At 43.6% G+C, this 20,180-nt stretch overlaps 1 protein-coding gene and 1 long non-coding RNA gene across 3 annotated transcripts in view; one reads left to right on the top strand and one right to left on the bottom strand.

The window, feature by feature from the left end:
• The window catches only part of LOC137563238 (tropomodulin-2-like), a 102,481-nt gene that overhangs the window by 48,248 nt on the left and 34,053 nt on the right, over positions 1 to 20,180 (top strand). For both annotated transcript variants that reach the window (XM_068275447.1, XM_068275448.1), the window contains exons 3-4: positions 258 to 414; positions 18,322 to 18,444. In XM_068275447.1, coding sequence (XP_068131548.1) covers positions 258 to 414; positions 18,322 to 18,444 — 280 coding nt within the window. The remainder of the gene's footprint in view (positions 1 to 257; positions 415 to 18,321; positions 18,445 to 20,180) is intronic.
• Positions 17,888 to 19,891, bottom strand: LOC137563239 (uncharacterized). Its single transcript, XR_011030297.1, has 2 exons — positions 19,825 to 19,891; positions 17,888 to 18,054 (listed from the first exon to the last, which is right to left on the bottom strand). It is a non-coding gene; the product is annotated as an uncharacterized lncRNA (long non-coding RNA).

The following is a 20,180-nucleotide window of genomic DNA, read 5'->3' as shown; positions in this document are numbered from 1 at the left end:
CAAGATTGCAGCTAGTCTTGTCAGATCTGACTTTAAAGTCTGAAACGTGATCTGCTGCATGCTTGTTCAGAGGCTATGGCTAATAGTATTAGAGGCAGAGGATCAGCAGGGCTGCCAGGCAACTTTTGCTTAAAAGAAAATAAATATGGCAGCCTCCATATACCCCTCTCTTCAGTTCCCCTTTAAGCATATTTGCAGATACAGGCACTATAAACTGGGCTTTTATATGTGAATTTAATAGCATGCTTTATTTCCAGAATGCCCTGCTACCGGCTGGTTTCCGACAGAAAGATCAGACAACGAAGGAGGCATCTGGAACATTTGATAGAGACCATCTACTGAATTACTTGCGTAAAGAAGCCATGGAACATCAGGACAGGGAGGATGTTGTGCCTTTTACTGGAGAAAAGAAAGGTAATTGAAACAGGGAATTTCTTAATTCATGGGAGTTGACCAATTAGGGCCTTGCAGGAAACGTCTGCAGTACAATTTACTTTACTGACATATGATACAGCTACTCTTAAGGTGCCCATACATCAGGAGATATATGGGCAGATAGACCAAGAGACAGATCTCTCTCTGATAAAATCTAATTGGAGAGAGATCTGTTGCCTGCCCATACACCACTGACCGATTCACGATCGATTTCAGCATGAAACCTCTCAGGAATCGGCATTGGGACGCCGCATGCACTGCCCCCCTGCGCTGTCCCTCCAATGTTTCGCCCTGATGAAGTATACCTTACCTGTCCGTCGCTGGCTCTGTCTGCATACAGGTGCCCCACGTGGTTTCCGTTGCAAATACGGGCGCATATGTGACGTCACACGTGCACCCACGTTACTCCGGCACCTGTATTCAGATTGCGGACAGAGCCCAGAGCCAGCAGCGGATAGGTAAAGTATACTGCACCGGGCACTGGGGGGGAACATTTTACATTAGAAGGGACAGCACTGGGGATTCCATTGCATTTGTCGCTCGTCCCGATATCGCGCGCCATTACCACTGCACACCTGATCAAGCAAGTTGGCCCTACATCTTGCAGACAATTTTGGCATGTAATTGGTCGCATTGTTGATCAGGCATGCTCTTGGCTACACCGATTTTCATCCGATTATATAATCGAATCAGATGGTCCATTGTCCACTAAGTCACCTGATATATGGTCACCATAACTGAGGCCAGAGCCAGACAGTGTTATGCATGGCAACCACACATTCACAAGAAACAGTAATTTCTTACGTAAAATTTATATAATGATATTGTGGATACATTTCTGGCCACGTTTGAAAGAAAGGCAGAATGAATTGTCTGGCCTCAAAATAAATGGGCCAGATTTATCGCTCTTTTTGTGACTGCTGGCCTGCTGAAGGCAGAGATGTTGGCCCACCTTGACACCTTACTGTTTCTGGCCCACCTTACTGTTACCAGAGAATATCCTTCCAAGGTTTGCAGCCTTGTCTTCAGCAGACGTACCTGTTTATCTTACTCTGTAGGACTGGATGTCCACTCAGCAAACTGCCCAGAACATTGGGATCCTCTCTGAGTACCGCTGAATTCTGGTTACCAGTTCCCTTGTACCTGTTCCTGACCCATTTTTCAGATTTCTTGATAAAGATGTTTTTGCCTGTTCTAGACTTTTTTAGATCTACGGATTTATGCTGTATCCAACTATATGACTACTTCCTTTTGAGCACAATATTGGAATCCTCTCTGAGTACTGCTGAATTCTGGTTACCAGTTTCCTGTTTCTTTCTGCACAAATTACCTTCCTCACTATGATGCTGTGTAGTAAGCTCGGGCATTTCCTCAGATAAGTGTCACACAGCAAAAGACAACTGAAGTGACCCTGTGGTTCACAATGGCAACATTGGAAGACAAAAGCAAAGGGGTAATTTTGGACACGGGCACGCTTTGGTGAAATGCGTGCTTCACAGACATAATGTTAATTGCGGCTATAGCGGTGCCTAGTGGGTAATTTGGGTGCTGGAATTAGGCGGTGTAGACAGTAAGTTTAGCGGTTAAGGTGGCTATTGCAGTGGGAAGGTGGTTAGGGCTAGACATTGATAGAGGGTGGGTTAGTCTGAGAATAGGGTTTGGTTTAGTGATAGTAGATCAGTAATTTTTCCCAATATTTTACTACTGTATTACCCATTGCACAGTAGTAGATAATTTGTCATTTTACCGATATTCTGCTAGTGGCTTTTCCCGGTGCCCAAATCACAGCGGAATGCTTTTTAAATGTGTCCGACGAAAGGACCCTAATAAACCGTGGGCAGTGTGGTGGTAGAAGATGCACTCTTGCCTTGCAGCGCTAAAGTTCCCGGGTCGATTTTGGGCCAGGACACTATTTGCATGGAGTTTGTGTGTTCTCACCTTGTTTGTGTATGTTTCTTGCGGGTACCCTGGTTTCCTCCCACATACAAAAAACACAAAGATACGTTAATTTGCTTCCCCTATAAAAAATGGGTCTTAGACTGCAATAGGAACTTAACACACAATGACTGTATATGATAGGATTAGATTGTGAGCTTGACCCCAAAAACAAACTATGATAAATGCATTTAAACTTGCTGCAAGAGATGTCAGCGCTATATAAATATGCTATGATTATGATAATAATTATAAACAAATTCTTCTACCCTCTACTTTTTGTTCATCAGCAATGCAGCTACTGTTATTGTAATTACAGCTTTATTCTGATCTCAGAACAATGATTAGCTGATTGTTTGAGATCCTGAACAATGATATGAATAGTGATACATACATTATACACAGCGGACATGACAGTGTTGTATTGAAGTCCTGAGTCCCAAAGCAGAGGATCAGTGATACGTGGGGTCTCAAAATAATGAGAAGCTTGCTTGTACTTAACCACTCTTTCCACCGCTACAGTAAATCTACATTCTCTGTGACTTCATCGAAGCCATGAGGACGTAGATATGCCATTTTAACTCGCAGCCCAGCTGTGCATGATGTGGCACTGTCAGCTGCATTACTAATTGGTGAAAGGGAACGTGTTCCCATTATGCCAACTAGAGAACGCCCACCCATGGATGAATGATCACTGCTGTCGCCAACAGCAGTGATCCTTCATCTCTCCCCCCCCCCCGGTGGCAAGATCGCCTAAAAAATAAAAAAAAAGGAGCAGCAAGCAGTCTCTCACCTTGCCTCGTTCCAGCGATCAGCCTGCAGCCGGAGCCTCCTTTCACCACTCTGCACTCAGCCGCATAATGCTGAATATTAAGATCCTGGCTTGATGACGTCATCAAGCCTGGACCAGGGTAGTCAGCATCACAGGGCTGCGTGCAGAGCGGTGAACAGAGGCTTTGGCTGCAGGCTGATCGCTGGAACAAGGCGAAGTGAGAGAGGCTGCTTACTGCTCCTTTTCTTATGTGATCTGTGCAAGGAGGGGGCTGCCTGATTGGGGGGGGGGGGGGGAGTGTTACATCTGGCTATCCATACTGGGGGGAGAGCTTATTATAGGTAATATCCGAGCTGCAAAAAATATGACATCTACTTACGTGGGGCTTCCTCCAGTCACTATGTCCCTCGCGCAGCTCCGCTCTCAGCCGCAGGCTTCCGGTATTTGACGGTGCAGAGACCTCGCCAGGTCGTCTTCCACTGTGCCTGCACGAGCGCCGCTGTCAATCTCTCGCACGTGGTGTGGAGTGTACTGCGCAGGCACATTCGTTTTGTGTCTGCGCAGTACACTCCACACCACGTACGAGTGATTGACAGCGGTGCTCACACAGGCGCAGTAGAGGAAGACCTGGCGAGGACTCTGCACCGTCGGGGACCGGGAGCCAGTGGCGGAGCTGCGGTGATGGACATAGTGGCTGCTAGGGACTGGAGGAAGCCCTGAGTAAGTAGGTGTCTCTTTTTTATTTATTTATTTTTTTTTTGCAGCTCAGACAATCCCTTTAAAGGAGGTGGCATTGAAAACGTAACTAATGGACATTTTTTTTTTGGGGGGGGGGGGGGTCTGATAATAGGGGCACATCTGGTTACCTTGGAGAGGATAACCTAATACTCGGGGCACATCTGGCTATTATGGGGGAACATGTATGCTGGGATATATCTGACTATACTGGGGGGGCTGATATTGGGGACACATCTGGCTATACTGGGAGAGGGTTGGGCTGATACTCGGGACTCATCTGACTATACTGGGGGGCCATAAAACTGGTGGCATGGTTTTTATCGCAGTGATACTTTTTATTTTTAAACTGAAATTAGTAAAAACTGAGAAATAATTCATTTTTTAATTTCCCCCCTCTTTTTTCCATTAAAATGCCTAGAAAACAAAATTTTTCTTCAGACTAAATACACCCTAATGAAAGCCTAGTTTGTCTTGGAAAAAACGATTTATAGATCATTTAGGTGTCATGAGTAGGGATAAAGTTATTGCTGATTAAATAGGGACATAGCTAAAACGTCAGAATTGCTCTGGTCCTTAAGGGGAAAACAAGGTCTAGAAGATGCAAAGTGGTTAAACTACAAAATAATGATCCACTTTTATTTAGTGTTTATAACAATTATAATAATGATGTTATACTTCTGGCCTAGCAACAATAGCACTTTGCTACTTTTTGCTTTAAGGAAAAAAAAGTTGAGCATCTTTAAAGAGAACCCGAGGTGGGTTTGAAGAATATTATCTGCATACAGAGGCTGGATCTACCTATACAGCCCAGCCTCTGTTGCTATCCCAAACCCCCCTAAGGTCCCCCTGCACTCTGCAATCCCTCATAAATCACAGCCACGCTGCTGACAAACAGCTTGTCAGAGCTGGCTGTGTTTATCTCTATAGTGTCAGTCTGCTGCTCTCCCTGCCTCCTGCAGAACTCCAGTCCCCGCCTGCATCCCTTCCCTCCCTGCTGATTGGAGGGAAGGGACGGGGGCAGGGACCAGAGCTATGCAGGAGGCGGGGGAGCAGCTGAGACTGACACTACAGATGTAAACATAGCCTCACAGCATGGCTGTGATTTATGAGGGATTGCAGAGTGCAGGGGGACCTTAGTGGGGTTTGGGATAGCAACAGAGGCTGCGCTGTATAGGCAGATCCAGCCTCTGTATGCAGATAACATTTTTTAAACACACCTCGGGTTCTCTTTAATGTGCAGCATTTTTGTTATTGTGGATTTTTGGTTAGTCAGGAAAATAAATCTGCTTGAGTATCTTTCATGGTCAAGTTAAGTATTATCTCAGCAGGGAAGGACAAGGCTATTGCAGATTCCTAGTGGGCAGAGGGTTTATTTATACTGTTCAGTAATGAGATTTGCTCTCAGTGTTTGTGTTTTCTACATTAAGAAGAACATGTGGATTGAATTATGATGTAAGAGAATTTAAATCTTTCCCATCTGATGCGTTGGAAAAAGGTTTGGTGATAATCCAAGTATTCTTATGTTATTCTATCATTGCTATAACATTTGTTTCATACTCTCACTAGTTATGTAAGACATAAATGCTATCTATCAGCTCCAGGCCATTAGCAGCTGAACACTCCTCTTTGCCCTCTTGGCGTAAATAATACAATGGACAGAATGCAGGATAAGTGAGTTTTGTCTCCGCATACTCTGGCAATTCACTTTTTCTTTAGTCAGTTTTTAACCACTTCCAGACCGAGCTAGTTGATATCTGTGCCCTGTTTATGTCTGTTTATCCCTGCCAGGATGTAGATTTCAACTTCCACATTAGCTGCGTACATGCCACTCCCGTCGTCCACACCGATGCTGTGACGCTGTAACCCGCTCGCTCTTCTGTCATACTGACAGCAGAGTTCCGTATCTCGGTCAGGAGCCAATTTCATTGGCTCCTGAACCTGTGATCACTGTGAACTAATCACAGTGATCACTGCTTTAATTTGAGAAAAAAAGGTGTTTAGTCCTCGGGGCTCGTTTCCATACAGCGCGCTTTCAGGCAACGCGACCGCAGGAATCGCTGCACATGGTTTGCTGCATTTCGGGGTGCGCCCGCAATCACATTCAGTATAATGAATGGGATTGCAAACTCCGCCCCCTGGCATATGACGCGCAACACAGAGCAGCGCAGCTCAGCGTTAAAGTTGAAACAAGCCAGAGATGTACTGTGCGGAAAAAGTTAACAAAAGGTCACATTTAATTTTATAGTAGTTCTAGGCCGTTCATTCCCCATGCTCAAGGTGACTTTATTATTCTGGCTTATGTGTGTGACCCACAAATGATGCTACTGATTTTCAAATTTCATTATATCCAAAATTGTTCAAATCTGCTTGTCAATTTGTGCAATAAAAATCTGGATTGACAGCAGTACTTGTAAAGATGTTATATCGGATACAGTTTTAAGTGGACCAGTTCTCCATTACCACAGTTACTAGTGACCCTTGATCTTAGGAGGGATAATGGCTGCCACATATTGCCAATTTATCAACTGGCAAATCCAAGTTGCTCACTACACTCTGAAGAAGGAAGTATTTGGAACCCTTCCCAGTTTTTGGGATTGACCCCCCCTCCCGCCCAGCCCGCACAGGTTTACTGGGAGATATCCGGACAGAATTATCCAGTTATCTCCCGAATTCGGATTTGAGCAACTCTGCTAGTCACTGCCTCAGTGACAGCAAGCATTCTCAAAGACAAGAGTGAGGTAACCAATAGCAACCGCAGCAATGGCTACCACGCAAGGACAGGACTAGGACAGAGGCTGACAGAATGAATGCTTGCTAATCTAGTCACTGCCTCAGTGACAGCAAGCATTCACAAAGGCAAGAGTAAGGTAACCAATAACAAACCGCAGCAATAGCTACCTCGCAAGGACAGGACTATGCTAGCTAAGCACGGGGGATCACGCTAAGCGCAACCTACCGAAACGTGCTAAAACCTGACTAGCTGAACACAGGATATTAACAGTTCGAGTACGTACTTTTAATTAGCTAACATACTAATTTGGTGGTGTTTAATTAAGATTTATAATTTTCTAAGTATAGCAAGCCTGAGTACCCCCGGAACCATCGGAAGTACCCCCTGGGGTACGCGTACCACATGTTGAGCACCTGGGCGCTATCACACTACTAAATGCATTTTTCGGGAATCGCAGCGCTGTCCCATTCACTGTAGTGAATGGGCTTAGTAACGTAGTGCATAGTGACGCAGATGGCATGCCATAGTATGTGTTGCATTCTGATGGCACGGCCATCTGCTCAAAATGATATGAACAAGGCCTCAAGCCAAGTGAGTGTTCCTTTTTATGATGCAGTCAGAATAGCAGAGACTTTTCATCCAGTAAGACAGCTGTGCAGTGCTAGGCTCTATCTATGGTATGAAGCCAACAGACTAAAGAATTTCTCCTAAATATGTACATGTCCCAAATTAATCCTTTGCTCCTTAGAAGCCATAAGCATTTATATTGCCCAATAAGAAGTGTATCTCTGTTTATGGCATTTCATGTCATTTCAGTTCAGAGTCTACAGAAAACCTCCTGAACCAGAGGTCTCAGGATGAGTTTATGTTTTTGGCTCCAATTCACTTAAAGCCACAGAAGTGAGTTGAAAAGTAAATCTGTGAAGATCTAAACAAGGACAACTCTCCAGTAATTACAAAACCAATTGCGGTTTAGAGAACTGGAGCTTCCCTAGTTGCTTCCCATGTCCTCCTAACCCCCCCCCCCTCCCTCCCCATTGCCGCACAGGTCCCCCCGGAACCTGCCGGACATGTTAGGTGGCTGTGCTCCTCTCTACAAGAGCGGCTGTACTGCGCAAGTGGCACATCTACAAAAGGGGCACTGTGCTACTATGCAGGCGTGGACGTGCTTGTCCCTGTGCAGTGCCACTTCCTGCGCATTACCACTTCCTTGCATCTGGTAACACAGTGAAATGCACTTGCATGCTGAGACGTTCAGAGCAGAACAAGGAGGTTTAGCAATGTTTGCTAAATGATGATTCGCAGTGTGTACAGCTGTACATAGTTGTCTTTCAAGGAACATTTTCCTCTCCATAAAGTTGGAATTATACTTTCAATGTACTATGAATATCATTTTTCATTCAGCGCACAGAATTCCTGGTATATGCAGATTCGCTTGCTCACATCACATCAGTACTATGCATAGTATATAGCAGTAAAGATTCCAGGTCTGCAATAGATATTTGTAATGCATTGTGTTGGATAGTTACAGCAGTTGGCTAGTATTACGTTGTTTATTCTGTGGAATATGAGCCATGACTCGCATGAGATCCAGATTCTCATCACATGAAGTTACATTCCTCCAATAATTTCAGTCACTGCGAACTTGAAATAAGGTCTACAGGGAAGTTTTCTCAAAGTTGGTGGACAGTAAACCCCCCCCCCCCCCTCCCCTCTACTTAATCTGGGAGATTCTGGCTAGGTTCACAGTGGTCCGTTGCATAACGCACGCGTTATGATGATGTGAACTGCAATGGAAACTGGCCATAGACTTTAATACAAAGCCTGCATGCAGTGAGTTAGAATAACTCAAGCTGTTACTGTGAACAGGCCTATGAAATTGTATGGGCAGTGAGTTGACATGCTGACTTATTCTGCAACACAACTGGCCACTGTGAACAGGGTCTCAGTGTTCCAAGACTCTCTCTTTCCCCTAGCCATGTAATAATTGCCTGTGCATACAGTCAAATCCTAGTTCTAGACAAACAACATTTGTGCTCGTCACAGTGGCCATTAATGTCTATGAGACTGGCCACAGTACCCCCGATGCGACAGAAGTGACAAGGGCGACACATAGGCTGCAGTGCATTGCTGTATGGTGCAAACGGTAGTGCATGGCACACTTCTCTAGTCAGTGGCACCGCAAATCTTTAAAGACAGTAGCAATGCGGCAAGCGTGCTCAGATCAGAAAAAAATTGACGTGACATATTTCTGGTATGGAAGTTAACATGTCACTGAGCAGGGTGTGGGGTCACACAAATTTCCCTGTTGGCACAGTCTGCTGCAGGTACCAAGCTAATTGTAATGGTGCGATGCGCTGCAGTAGGCCAATCGCACCGCACAATATGTGAAAGGACCCTAAAAAGAACTGCTTAGCACACAGATGTGGATTTAGAAATGTATTGCTCTGACTCAAAGGCTATAAAAGCAGCAGAGGGAAAAAGGACAGTCAGACAGCCATCTGTGCATCGAAGTTTCAAGATATTATATAGTAAAACTAAATTATAATAATAATAAACTTTTGTATCACATACAAAGCCATAGGGTCATGTTTCTGTTACTGAAAACACACTTTAAAAGTCTGCAGGTATACCTGAGCTTAAAGTGAACCAGAGATAAATGTTAACTAATGAGATAAACAATTGGATCTGTCTTTCTACTCCTAAAAATGACTCTTATTTTAGGTATCTCAAGGTTTTATTTTATGTATAAACATTTACAAAGCAGATTTAATGTTTCATAGTCTCTGCTCAATTGCAGCGTCTCAAATATCCCAGGGTGAAAATACACAAACTATTGACCTTTCTATCTTTTCCTCTCACAGTAATAAGCCCTGGTATCTGTTTACAAAAGCGTTTTAAGGTACATACACACGTCTGATTTTTCCAAACGACGTCAAATCAGCCATGTGTACAAACGATCATTCGGCTGATCAGGCTGGTTTTGACGGATCCGTCAAAACCAGTGAGCCGACTGAGTCCTGACTGGAGAAAAACTGTCAGCTCCATAGCTAATTACAAACTCTTTCAGACAGGGAAAAAAGAAAAGGAGCACAGCATAAGTGTCAGTATACTTTCCACTGTATATTCACATGTCTATTTCATCATGTCGCATGTCATCTCTGGTACACTTTAACCTCCCTAGCGTTCTGGACGAGCTAGGCTCGTCCAGAGACGCCGGAGGTCACCGCTTAGGCCCCGCTGGGCCGATTTGAATAATTTTTTTTTAAAACACGCAGCAAGCACTTTGCTGCGTGTTGTGTCCGATCGCCGACGCAGATCCGCCACTACCCGCCGCGATGCAGGGCCCCCCCCAGGCGAGACCCCGTGCGCTGCCTGGCCAATCAGTGCCAGGCAGCGCTGAGGGGTGGATCGGGTCTCCCTGTGACATCACGACGTCGCTGACGTCAACGACGTCACGACGTGCGTCGTCATGGCGACGGGGGAAGCCCTCCTGGAAATCCCGTTCAGAACGGGATTTCCGGATGGGTGATTGCGCCGGCGGGGATCGGAGGGGTGGGAGGGACGCCGCAGGGAGAGGGGAATCATGTAGCTAGCGCTAAGCTAGCTACATGATATATTTAAAAAAAAAATTGCAAAAAACGTTCCCGCGGCCAGAACGCCAGGCAGGTTAAAGTGCACCTGTGCAAACGTGTGTATTATAATTGAACACATCTTGAAAAAAATATATAGTCAAAAATACATAGTCAAAGGGCACCTTCACCAGAGGAGCTACAGGGTCAAGTGTGATCACACATCTACATCATAACACACTATGATATCTGCAGTAACATAGCATTGTTGTTAGATATGTGTTCTCTTTAAACACCTTTCTTGTCTGGAATTTGTGATATAGAGTAAAGTTATGAGAACAAATATCAGTTTTTTCATGTATACAGTACTTTAATTTTTTGTGTCATTATTTTGAGTATTTATTGTTCCTTTTTCATGAAAAGTGAGATAACAACCTCTTTTCTAAATTTTCTTAGCTGGCTTGGTCACTTCAGAAAGATTCTGCATAATTAGTTTCAGCAACTGTGCAGATGTTGAGTATGCGAAGTAGTATGTATAGTTAGAAATCCATTGCTGAAGTCAAGCTTTGGATTCCCAAAAACTGTGCAGCACAGAATGAGATTCCTAGCTTTGGTGGTCCTAGCGATCGTGCTTCAGCTAGCATAGCTAAATAAATGTGTGTTTTGGTGCAGCTTTCAATAGGAGTAGTATAGATGGCAGCAACACAACACAGATTAACAATCATAAGAGCCGAAACTGAATCACTTCCAGATACTGGATATTTTCAGAGCTCAGAAGAGTTAAGAAACACATAGACGTGTCATTCCTTTTTAATCCTGTTTACTTATATCGTGTTGGTTAAACGAATGACTATAACCAAAATGCCTTGTCACACAACTGCATAGTTTCAAACATCTGATATGCATTGGCTGTTGCGCAACTCAAGGAACTTTGACTTGTTTTTTTAGAGCCTCTGTAGACTGACTTCAGCCTGAGCTCACATCTGAAGAAAAACATTTGAATTGCAGTCTACCTACATTGCAACTAGGCATGGTCAATGAGATGTTAGGAAATCCGAGTTGATGCAAGCTCTTAAAGTGGGATTGTAAGCCATAAAATCAAATTCCATTTACCCACTGGTCGGTGTTTATTATGCAGTCTACAACCTGACCCTGCACTGCAAGCATTCCAATGTAACCATAAATGTGTCTGATGTAATGACTTATCTCAGTCAGCCTGGCTCCTCCCACATTCCTGCTCTTAACTGATTGGCTGTGGGCAGTTCAGTGTGATATGAGGCAGAGAATGGAAAATACACCTCACCCCTCTACAGAAGCTACTGAAATATGATCTATGCTGTGCTCACATGTGTTTACAAAGCAAGCTAGACATGGCAGTGCAGTTTCTAGAAGAAAAAAAAGAGGAAGGAAATTACATCTTGAGTGGCTTCAGCCAGAGGCAGTAAAGATGGAAAATGCCTGGAACAGTTTTCTTTTTATTTACTATATAACATTCACTGAAATAAAAATGTGGACAGTAAAATACATATCATATCTTATGTAAGTAGAACAAGCATGCATATAAATATATATTATTTTTTTTTCCTTGGATAGTGTGGCTGACCTTGCTGCTTTAGCAGCATGAAAATAGACCAGAAGATGCATTCATTTGCATAACATTACCACAATATTTGCATCATCTTGACATTAATAGTACCTTATTGGTCAACCCTATTTGCAACTAATGTTAAAATGACAGCTAAACTGCAGTAAATAATCCATAAGCACAACCCCTAAAATGTGCATGGAAATGTAATGCACAGTAGGCAAATCAAAATGCACAGGAAGTGCATTTAATCGCCTAGTTCCAATCCAATTTTCATCAAATTTGCATGCAAGCTGGGATTATATGCATATTTATCTCTATGTATTTACGGTATATACCGCTGTCATCATCCACGGCACTTTACAAGCACATGGTCATTCACTGTCCCTTAGAGCTCCCATTCTTATCCTTACTGTAGTCCTAGTCTAAGGGTGAAATCACACTTGGGAACGTGTAAAACGGCTGCGGATTTCCATGGATGATTTTTGTTTTATAATGTGTGTTTTCTGTATGTGTCAGCTGACTGTCAGCAAATTGAGTCGCACACGGTGTGCAAAAAACTAGTGCAGGCAGTAAGGTTGTTTTGTGGACCACACTAATGTGAGCCTAGCTCTGCTTCAGTCTATTCTGAACTCTGGCGGCAGGACTCTCCTCTTGCTTCTCTACTGCTAACCCATTCAGTCAGTCCCTTCACTGGCTACCTGTCACACAACAATACAATTCAAAATCCTAACCCTCACCTATAAAGCACTCTACAGTCTCACCCTCTACAGTCTCCCCCTCTACAGTCTCCCCCACTACAGTCTCACCCCTCCCTACTTAAAGTAAATCAGAGACGAAGCACCCTCATGTATTTTACCATATAGATCAGTGGGAACATTAGAGAAAACACCTACCCTGCTCTCTGTTTCATTCTTCACTGCTCAACTTGCTTGTTATCCCTGATAAAATCCCCGACTGAGCATTCAGTCTGGCTTTGCTATAATGACTCAGCTATAATGATTCCTGAGCAGAGCCACAAGGGGGCAGGCTTGGGCTTGAAAAGACATGAGAGAACACAGACTGAGCTATACATATTCCTGAGCAAAGCCAGACTGAATGCTCAGTCGGGGATTTTATCAGGGCTGATTAGAAACAAGCTTTGCAGTGCAGAATGAAACAGAAAGCAAGGTAGGTGTTTTCTCTAATGTTCCCACCCCACTGATATATATGGTAAAATACATGAAGGTGCTTTGTCTCTGGTTCCCTTTAACTACACTTGTTTCAAGATACCCCTGCTTGCAATCACCACTCTACTGACAACTCTCTCCGTCAGTCCTCCCTAATCATTCTAGTATAAAGGATTTCTCTCAAATCTCCCCACCTCTCTGGAACTCCCTACCACTATGTGTTCGCCATTCTCCCACAATGCCTACCATATCATTTCATCCTGGACGCTATATGTAACGCCCAGGATCCTCTAACTGTGGTGCTTCCATGTCCGACCGTCCCCCCGTACCCCCCCCCCCCCCCCCCTGCGGGGGTCAAAATGCAGCACATTTGCTGAACGACGGCAAGCGCCAAATGCTTTTCTGTTTGCTAACTATTTGGGCGAGATGCTGGGCTGCTGATAAAGACATCTTTCTGAAGACAGAAACTGCAAACTCCCATCTTCAGGCAAGCATGCACTCTAACCTGGCCAGCAACCACCTCCCTGTACACCGCTCCCCCTACCTGTCATTACCCCTTAGACTGTGAGGGCTCATTCACACTACAGAACACATGCACGGACTCGGTTACCTGCTTGTGTTCCCATCACACACAATGCACATCGCATCAGACCTCAGCAGCCACAACTCAACTGGACTGGTCTGGAAAATGCATGCATTGTGTGATAGAGTGTTCCCAGATGCGTTACATCACAACATGGAGGAGCACACAGCTGTACTTTGAATGGTAACATGAAAGTCTATGGACTTTCATGTTACCAATACGGATAGCACACTATGGCCTGGTTCACACATAAATTTGAATATTTCTGGTCTGGTCCAGTATTGGCCTCTGAGTTATGCATCAGTTTTGCATCTGTTTTCTATCCATTTTACCTGACTGGACTGGAAATGAACACCTTTTATGTGTGAACACACCCACAGAAACACATACAAAACTGACTGGACTAAAGATGTACAGACTTATGTGTGAATACAGCCTATGTGCGGTGCATCATAACTGACAGGACTGGACCGGACTGGAGATGTACAGACTTATGTGTGAATACAGCCTATGTGCGGTGCATCATAACTGACAGGACTGGACCGGACTGGAGATGTACAGATTTATGTGTGAATACAGCCTATGTGCGGTGCATCATAACTGACAGGACTGGACCGGACTGGAGATGTACAGATTTATGTGTGAATACAGCCTATGTGCGGTGCATCATAACTGACAGGACTGGACCGGACTGGAGATGTACAGATTTATGTGTGAATACAGCCTATGTGCGGTGCATCATAACTGACAGGACTGGACCGGACTGGAGATGTACAGATTTATGTGTGAATACAGCCTATGTGCGGTGCATCATAACTGACAGTGCAGAACATAGTGTGAATGAGCCCTTAGCCCACTTGGTTGGGCAAGGTTCTTTCTCCTTATGTGTTATTACTGCTGTGTAACCTGTTACATATTTCCACCTTCATGTGTGAATCTTTGCTGATTCTTTGTACCATGTATTCTGTATTGTAAAGTGCCATGGAAGATGCTGGCGCTATATAAATCCAAATGGAAATACTATTAGAATGTGATATGTTAGCTGTGTTCAGCTGTGTAGCTAGCTGCTGCAGCCTCACCCTACATGCAGCCTCTTTCTGGTCAGTAGGGGTTTGACTCTTGCCAGTGTTATTTGGTTTCAGTTCACTCCCAGTAATAACATGAAGGGAGTGTGCAGTTACTTCCCACAGCAAAAATGTTACATTGTATCCATTAATGTCCCATTATTTATGGATGTTCTATAATTGTTGAGGCTAACTAGACTGTTTTGTTTGTCAGTTTATGGACATAACATACGGCTTATACAGTTAGGTCTATACATATTTTGACAGACAACTTTTTTCTTATTTTAGTTCTGTACATTACCACATTGGGCAAGATTCACAAAGCTTTTTCACCTGTTTTTCTCTGTTTTCACCTAATCTATGTTACACTTGTAAGCTCCCAAAGAGCAAAAATCTAATATAATTAAGGCAAGAAAAGTAATATTGAATTGAAGTTAATCAGGAACAACTTACTTTGTGATTATCTTGCTTGTAAATGTGCTGAAAGGGTATTTATATCAATTAGGTGATAAATAAGTCATTTATGAGAAGTTTTGTGAATTGACCCCAATGAGTTTTAAATGAAACTATGTAGATGCAGCTGAACTGCAGACCTGTTTAACCTTTTAGCAGCCAAATAAAGTTTTACTTTATTTATTCATTTATTTATTACATATAATTTATTATTATTGGCTTTTATCATTAAAGTTAACCTGTGACATGATGATAAGCCATGGTACATATACTATCAATCCTGCTTGCCTGTGTTTACTTCAAGTTTTTTTTTCATTGTAAGGGTTAGCAGCCCATTAGCAGCTTCACACGAAATGTTATGTTTGAAAGCTGCGGGTGCATTCTAAGTCTCTGAGCGGGCGGCAGGGAGAAGTCATAGTTACCCGTTCTGGATGGCTTCTCTTCTTCCATCCAAGGCTCTGAACTTCTGACATGTCTTCTGGGTCCCGATCACATCCAATCACATGATATGACATGTGATTGGGACCCAGGAGATCGTGTCAGCTTTACAGCACCACCTGGTGGAAGAAGAGACTTTTCCACCACTGGGTGGCGCTGTAATGCTGGCATGCGGTGGAGGAAGAAAAAGCCGATCGAGCCATTTGGACAGGTATCTATGAAAGCTCCCTGCTTCCTACTCTGCATACACTGCCTAGCCTGCCAGTCAGGGGAAGGCACACTTCCTCAGCGGCAGGAAAAATTTGGCTCTGCAGCCAAATAAAGTTTTACTTTATTTGGCTGCATAAGGGTTAATAAACCAGTTCTTTATCTGTGCAAATGAGTTAGTGGGAATAGCAGATGAATGCAGCTACAACCTTCCAGAAATAAGAGGCCATGGGCCTGATGCATGAATGCATGGCAATATTGCTGTGCACAGAAATTGCACGGCAATATTAACCTTACTACCGGTGCTGTGTACTGCCAGTTACGCTATAATTGCGACCTACTGTACTCAACTAGTGTGACCTTTGCTAAGGTGCGTTACCGGTAATTACTACTAACAATAATGCTCCTTAGTAATGTGCATTACCATAGTAATGGTCGCACTAGTTGAGTACCGCAGGTCGTGCTGATAGCATAACTTATGGTATACAGTGCCAGTTAGGGCTGCACGATTTTGGGTAAAAATCGAAATTGCGATTTTTCTCTTAGAAATTGAGATTTCGATTTATTCACGATTTTTTTTTCAAACCAAGCTTTAGCGGGGGCGGGGTCAGGAGCCTAGCTATGGCGGGCTCTGTCAGAAAAATTTGCCGTGCATTCGCATTGCATTTCAGGCAATGCACATTTATAAAGCCTGAAGCCCTCTATGATGACCCCTCGGCTGAAAGTGAACCTTAAGTGAACAAAATAAATTGCGTTTTACTCACCTGGGGCTTCCCTCAGCCCCCTGCAGCTGATCTGTGCCCACGACGAGTCGCTCTGATGCTCCGAGTCCCGCCGGCGGCCACTTCCGGTTTCGCTGTCAGGACTCGGGGCATCAGAGCGACTCGTCGTGGGCACAGATCAGCTGCAGGGGGCTGAGGGAAGCCCCAGGTGAGTAAAACGCAATTTATTTTGTTCACTTAAGTGTGCATGCAGTAGTACTAATGTGCGGCGTATGGGACTCTTACGAGCCGGGCAGCGAGGGCGGATCCAGTCCACAGAAGCAGTGCATATTCATGATTGCTAATGAGCCGGGCGGCGGGGGGGGGGGGGGGGCAATCCAGTCCGGAGCGGCACACACAGCTTCACCAATCACTGGACAGCGATGGTATTACGGCAGAGGTAGGCGGAGCTGTACAGAGCGTACAGCTCCGCCTACCGCCTCCGTCATTCCATTGCTTTTCAGCGATTGGAGAAGCCCTGTGCCACTCTGGACTGGACTCGCCCCCCCCCCCGGCTCATTAACATATGAAATATGCACTACGCCGTCTCTCCTCGGCGCGTAGTGGTAGACGGACCATGCGGCCAAGCACGGGCACAGCGGGCACTAAAAAACGAAAACCGCCTGATACTGACTATCCCCAGATCGTCTTTACAGGAACCGCGGTTTCGGTTTAAAACTGGAAAATCGTGCAGCCCTAGTGCCAGTAGTAAGAGTAATATTGGGTGAACCAGATGTAACGTCATGGGCCTACACCTGGTCTTGTACGACTGCGACCATGCTGCCCATGTGTGAGTACGGTCACCGGCTACGCGGTAGCATGGCTCTTTTCTCTGTGCACAAGCGGCTTAGTAATACGGCGCAGGTGTAGCTTGTATTTGCACCTATGGAAATATGTGTTGCAAACTATAGTATATATTTTTTAGAATTTAACCACTTCACCCCAAAGGGGTTTTTACCCTAACGGACAAGAGCGATTTTCACCTTTTAGTGCTCATCCCATTCCTTTGCAATACCTTAATCACTACTAATCACAATTAAATTATCTATATCTTGTTTTTTTCACCACCAATTAGGCATTTTAGGGTTGATATTTGTTTTCAGTAATTACATTATTTTCTATGCATTTTAAAGGGAAAAACAAAGAAAAAATGAAAAAATACACTTTCTCCAATTTCATCCCCTATAATTTTAATATAAACACTGCTACTGTACATAAAACCCACACATTTATCTGCCCTTTTGTCCTGGTTATTACAAGATTTGAATTATGTCCCTAGTACAAAGTATGGTGACAATATATTATTTGGAAATAAAGGTGTATTTTGTCTATGTTGTGTTTTTTGTTTTATTCTTCTCACGTGCTCGTGCTTGTATATATTTCTCCTCAATTGCTTTTATATGCATAAAAATCGTTCCTCCTTAAACTCAAACAAATGTTGGCATAGTGTAATACTGTTTTATTGACATAAAATTGCACTCACAAGTGTAAAAGAGATATGCGCATATCACAAATATAGATCCCGAGCTCACCGCCACTGCAGCATGTGGATGCGTCTAACCCGTCTGCCGGAAGCCACGCCCAGGAAAATCGCATCCTAGAGAACGAGAACTGTGGAGGAAATCAATATTTCAACTGATGCCTTTACTGCTGATCTATAATATAGTCAGCAATAACATCTGGTGAGCGGATTACGTGTATTGAAGTGGATTTGAGAACTAGTTACTACATTTGGACTATATAGACTGTACAGAGAGCGCTTTCAGAACTGTTTAGTACATTTTAATACGCCTGCTTGTCTTTAAGTGGTTAAATTAAATCATATTATTTCAATGATATGTGGTTGCAGTAAGCCTGTCTATTTCTTGCTGTACACAGGTAAGGTGTTTGTTCCCAAGCATATGCCAATGGAACACCAACCAGAGGAGAGGGTAACCCTGGAGCCAGAACTGGAAGAAGCTCTTGCCAGCGCCACAGACACTGAGCTCAGCGATCTTGCCAGTAAGTAGGCACTCTGAGCCTCATCATCAGCTTGTAACTGAGAGGGAGATGGAAGCTGCCATATTTATTTCCTTTTAAATGATACTAGTTGCCTGGCTGTCCTGCTGATCCTCTACCTTCAAGACTTTCAGCCATAGGTGCTGAACAAGGATGCAGATCAGGTGCTCTGACTCAAGTCTGACTGAATTAGCCGCATGCTTGTTTCAGGGTTGTGACTCTACTGAAGCCAGAAGATCAACAGGACTGCCAAGTAATTGGTACAGTTGAAATGTAAATAAATATGGCAACCTCCATATCCCTCTCACCTTGGGTTCACTTCAAGGTAGCCAAGCACACTTTGGTTCTGATTCAATTCACTTTTCATTTGAGGTTTCTCCTAGGATAAGGATTCATGCCTTACCAATAAAATACATTTTATGTCCCTAGCAAGCAAGAAAGTACTTAAAATATGTTGTCCAAAATAAATTTCGTTTTATATTAACTTTCCTACTTACTTTTTAGTTTTTCACTTGTTAGAAGCTATAAATGTATTTTGTACATAAAAGGAAAAAACTACTCCTATGGGAAAACTCAGGTTAACTGCCTTAGCGGCAATCTCGAGTTAGGCTTGGGACAAAAATCCAAAGCTCAGAGTGGTAATCCTGTGCCTGAGTGAGTTATATGCAGGAGCTGCTGCAGATCTCTCTGTGGTATGTTTTCTTGTTTTAAGAGTCTAAAGAGTCTTTTAAGAGTCTAAAAGCTTGTGGAAAAATTGCACGGCTTTTAGACCCTAAATCTGGAAATACTGTAATTATAGCTAGGTATATGCTATAGCTATCAGAAAAAAAGGCAGAATCTAAAGGTGTGTACACACAGTGGCTGTCACCCAATGGGATCGGAACTCAATATCTCGGGTGATAGTTTGAGGGCTAAGCCTTTGGATAAATAGCTCATCCAGTATAATAAAGAAGGACACTAAATAGCAATTAATACAGGTGGGAGGGAGAGGACAAGAAGCTGTCTCATACAAATTGTGCTGCCACTGTCCACAAACACTAGAGGTGCTGAACATTCTTTCCTGTCCATCACCTTTTTTCAATTGTTAAACCTCATCTACATGGTACAATTTTCCGTCAGATTAGATCTATTAGACAGATCTATTCGATAATTTCCAGCCGGTCCAATCGGATTGAGTTCAATTTTGCAATAGATTTTGGGTACTTATCAAAGCAAAATCTATCACAAAATTGATCCGAAACAATATGGACGTCTACACACGATGCAATTTCTTTTTAGATCCATCTAATAGATCCGTCTATTGGATGGAAAAGTACCATGTAGATGAGGCTTTAGAGCTTGGGGGAAAGGCAGTGTAAAATATACAGCTGTAAATACACTTACCCTAAATAATTCGGTTTCAGGTAATAATTCAGAACTTTCCTCTCTCTCTCTCTCTCTCTCTCTCTCTAAAAAAAAAAAGCATGATAAGCACAAAAAAATACTGACTTATGCATTTATTGTCGGAATGTTTGTCAGCCAATCTACATCAATAGGTTATTGCATTTGTTTTCATGATCAGTTTAACGCTGTGCTTGGCTACCTGTAAAAATGAGACCTCTCTTCTTAAAGGGATACTGTAGGGGGGTCGGGGGAAATGAGCTGAACTTACCCGGGGCTTCTAATGGTCCCCCGCAGACATCCTGTGTTGGCGCAGCCACTCACCGATGCTCCGGCCCCGCATCCAGTTCACTTCTGGA

This window comes from Hyperolius riggenbachi, chromosome 3 (assembly GCF_040937935.1).
Source record: "Hyperolius riggenbachi isolate aHypRig1 chromosome 3, aHypRig1.pri, whole genome shotgun sequence".
In the NCBI taxonomy this organism is placed as follows: domain Eukaryota; kingdom Metazoa; phylum Chordata; class Amphibia; order Anura; family Hyperoliidae; genus Hyperolius; species Hyperolius riggenbachi.
Note: the sequence above shows the minus strand (reverse complement) of the source record. Positions and strands in the feature narration are given on the sequence as shown.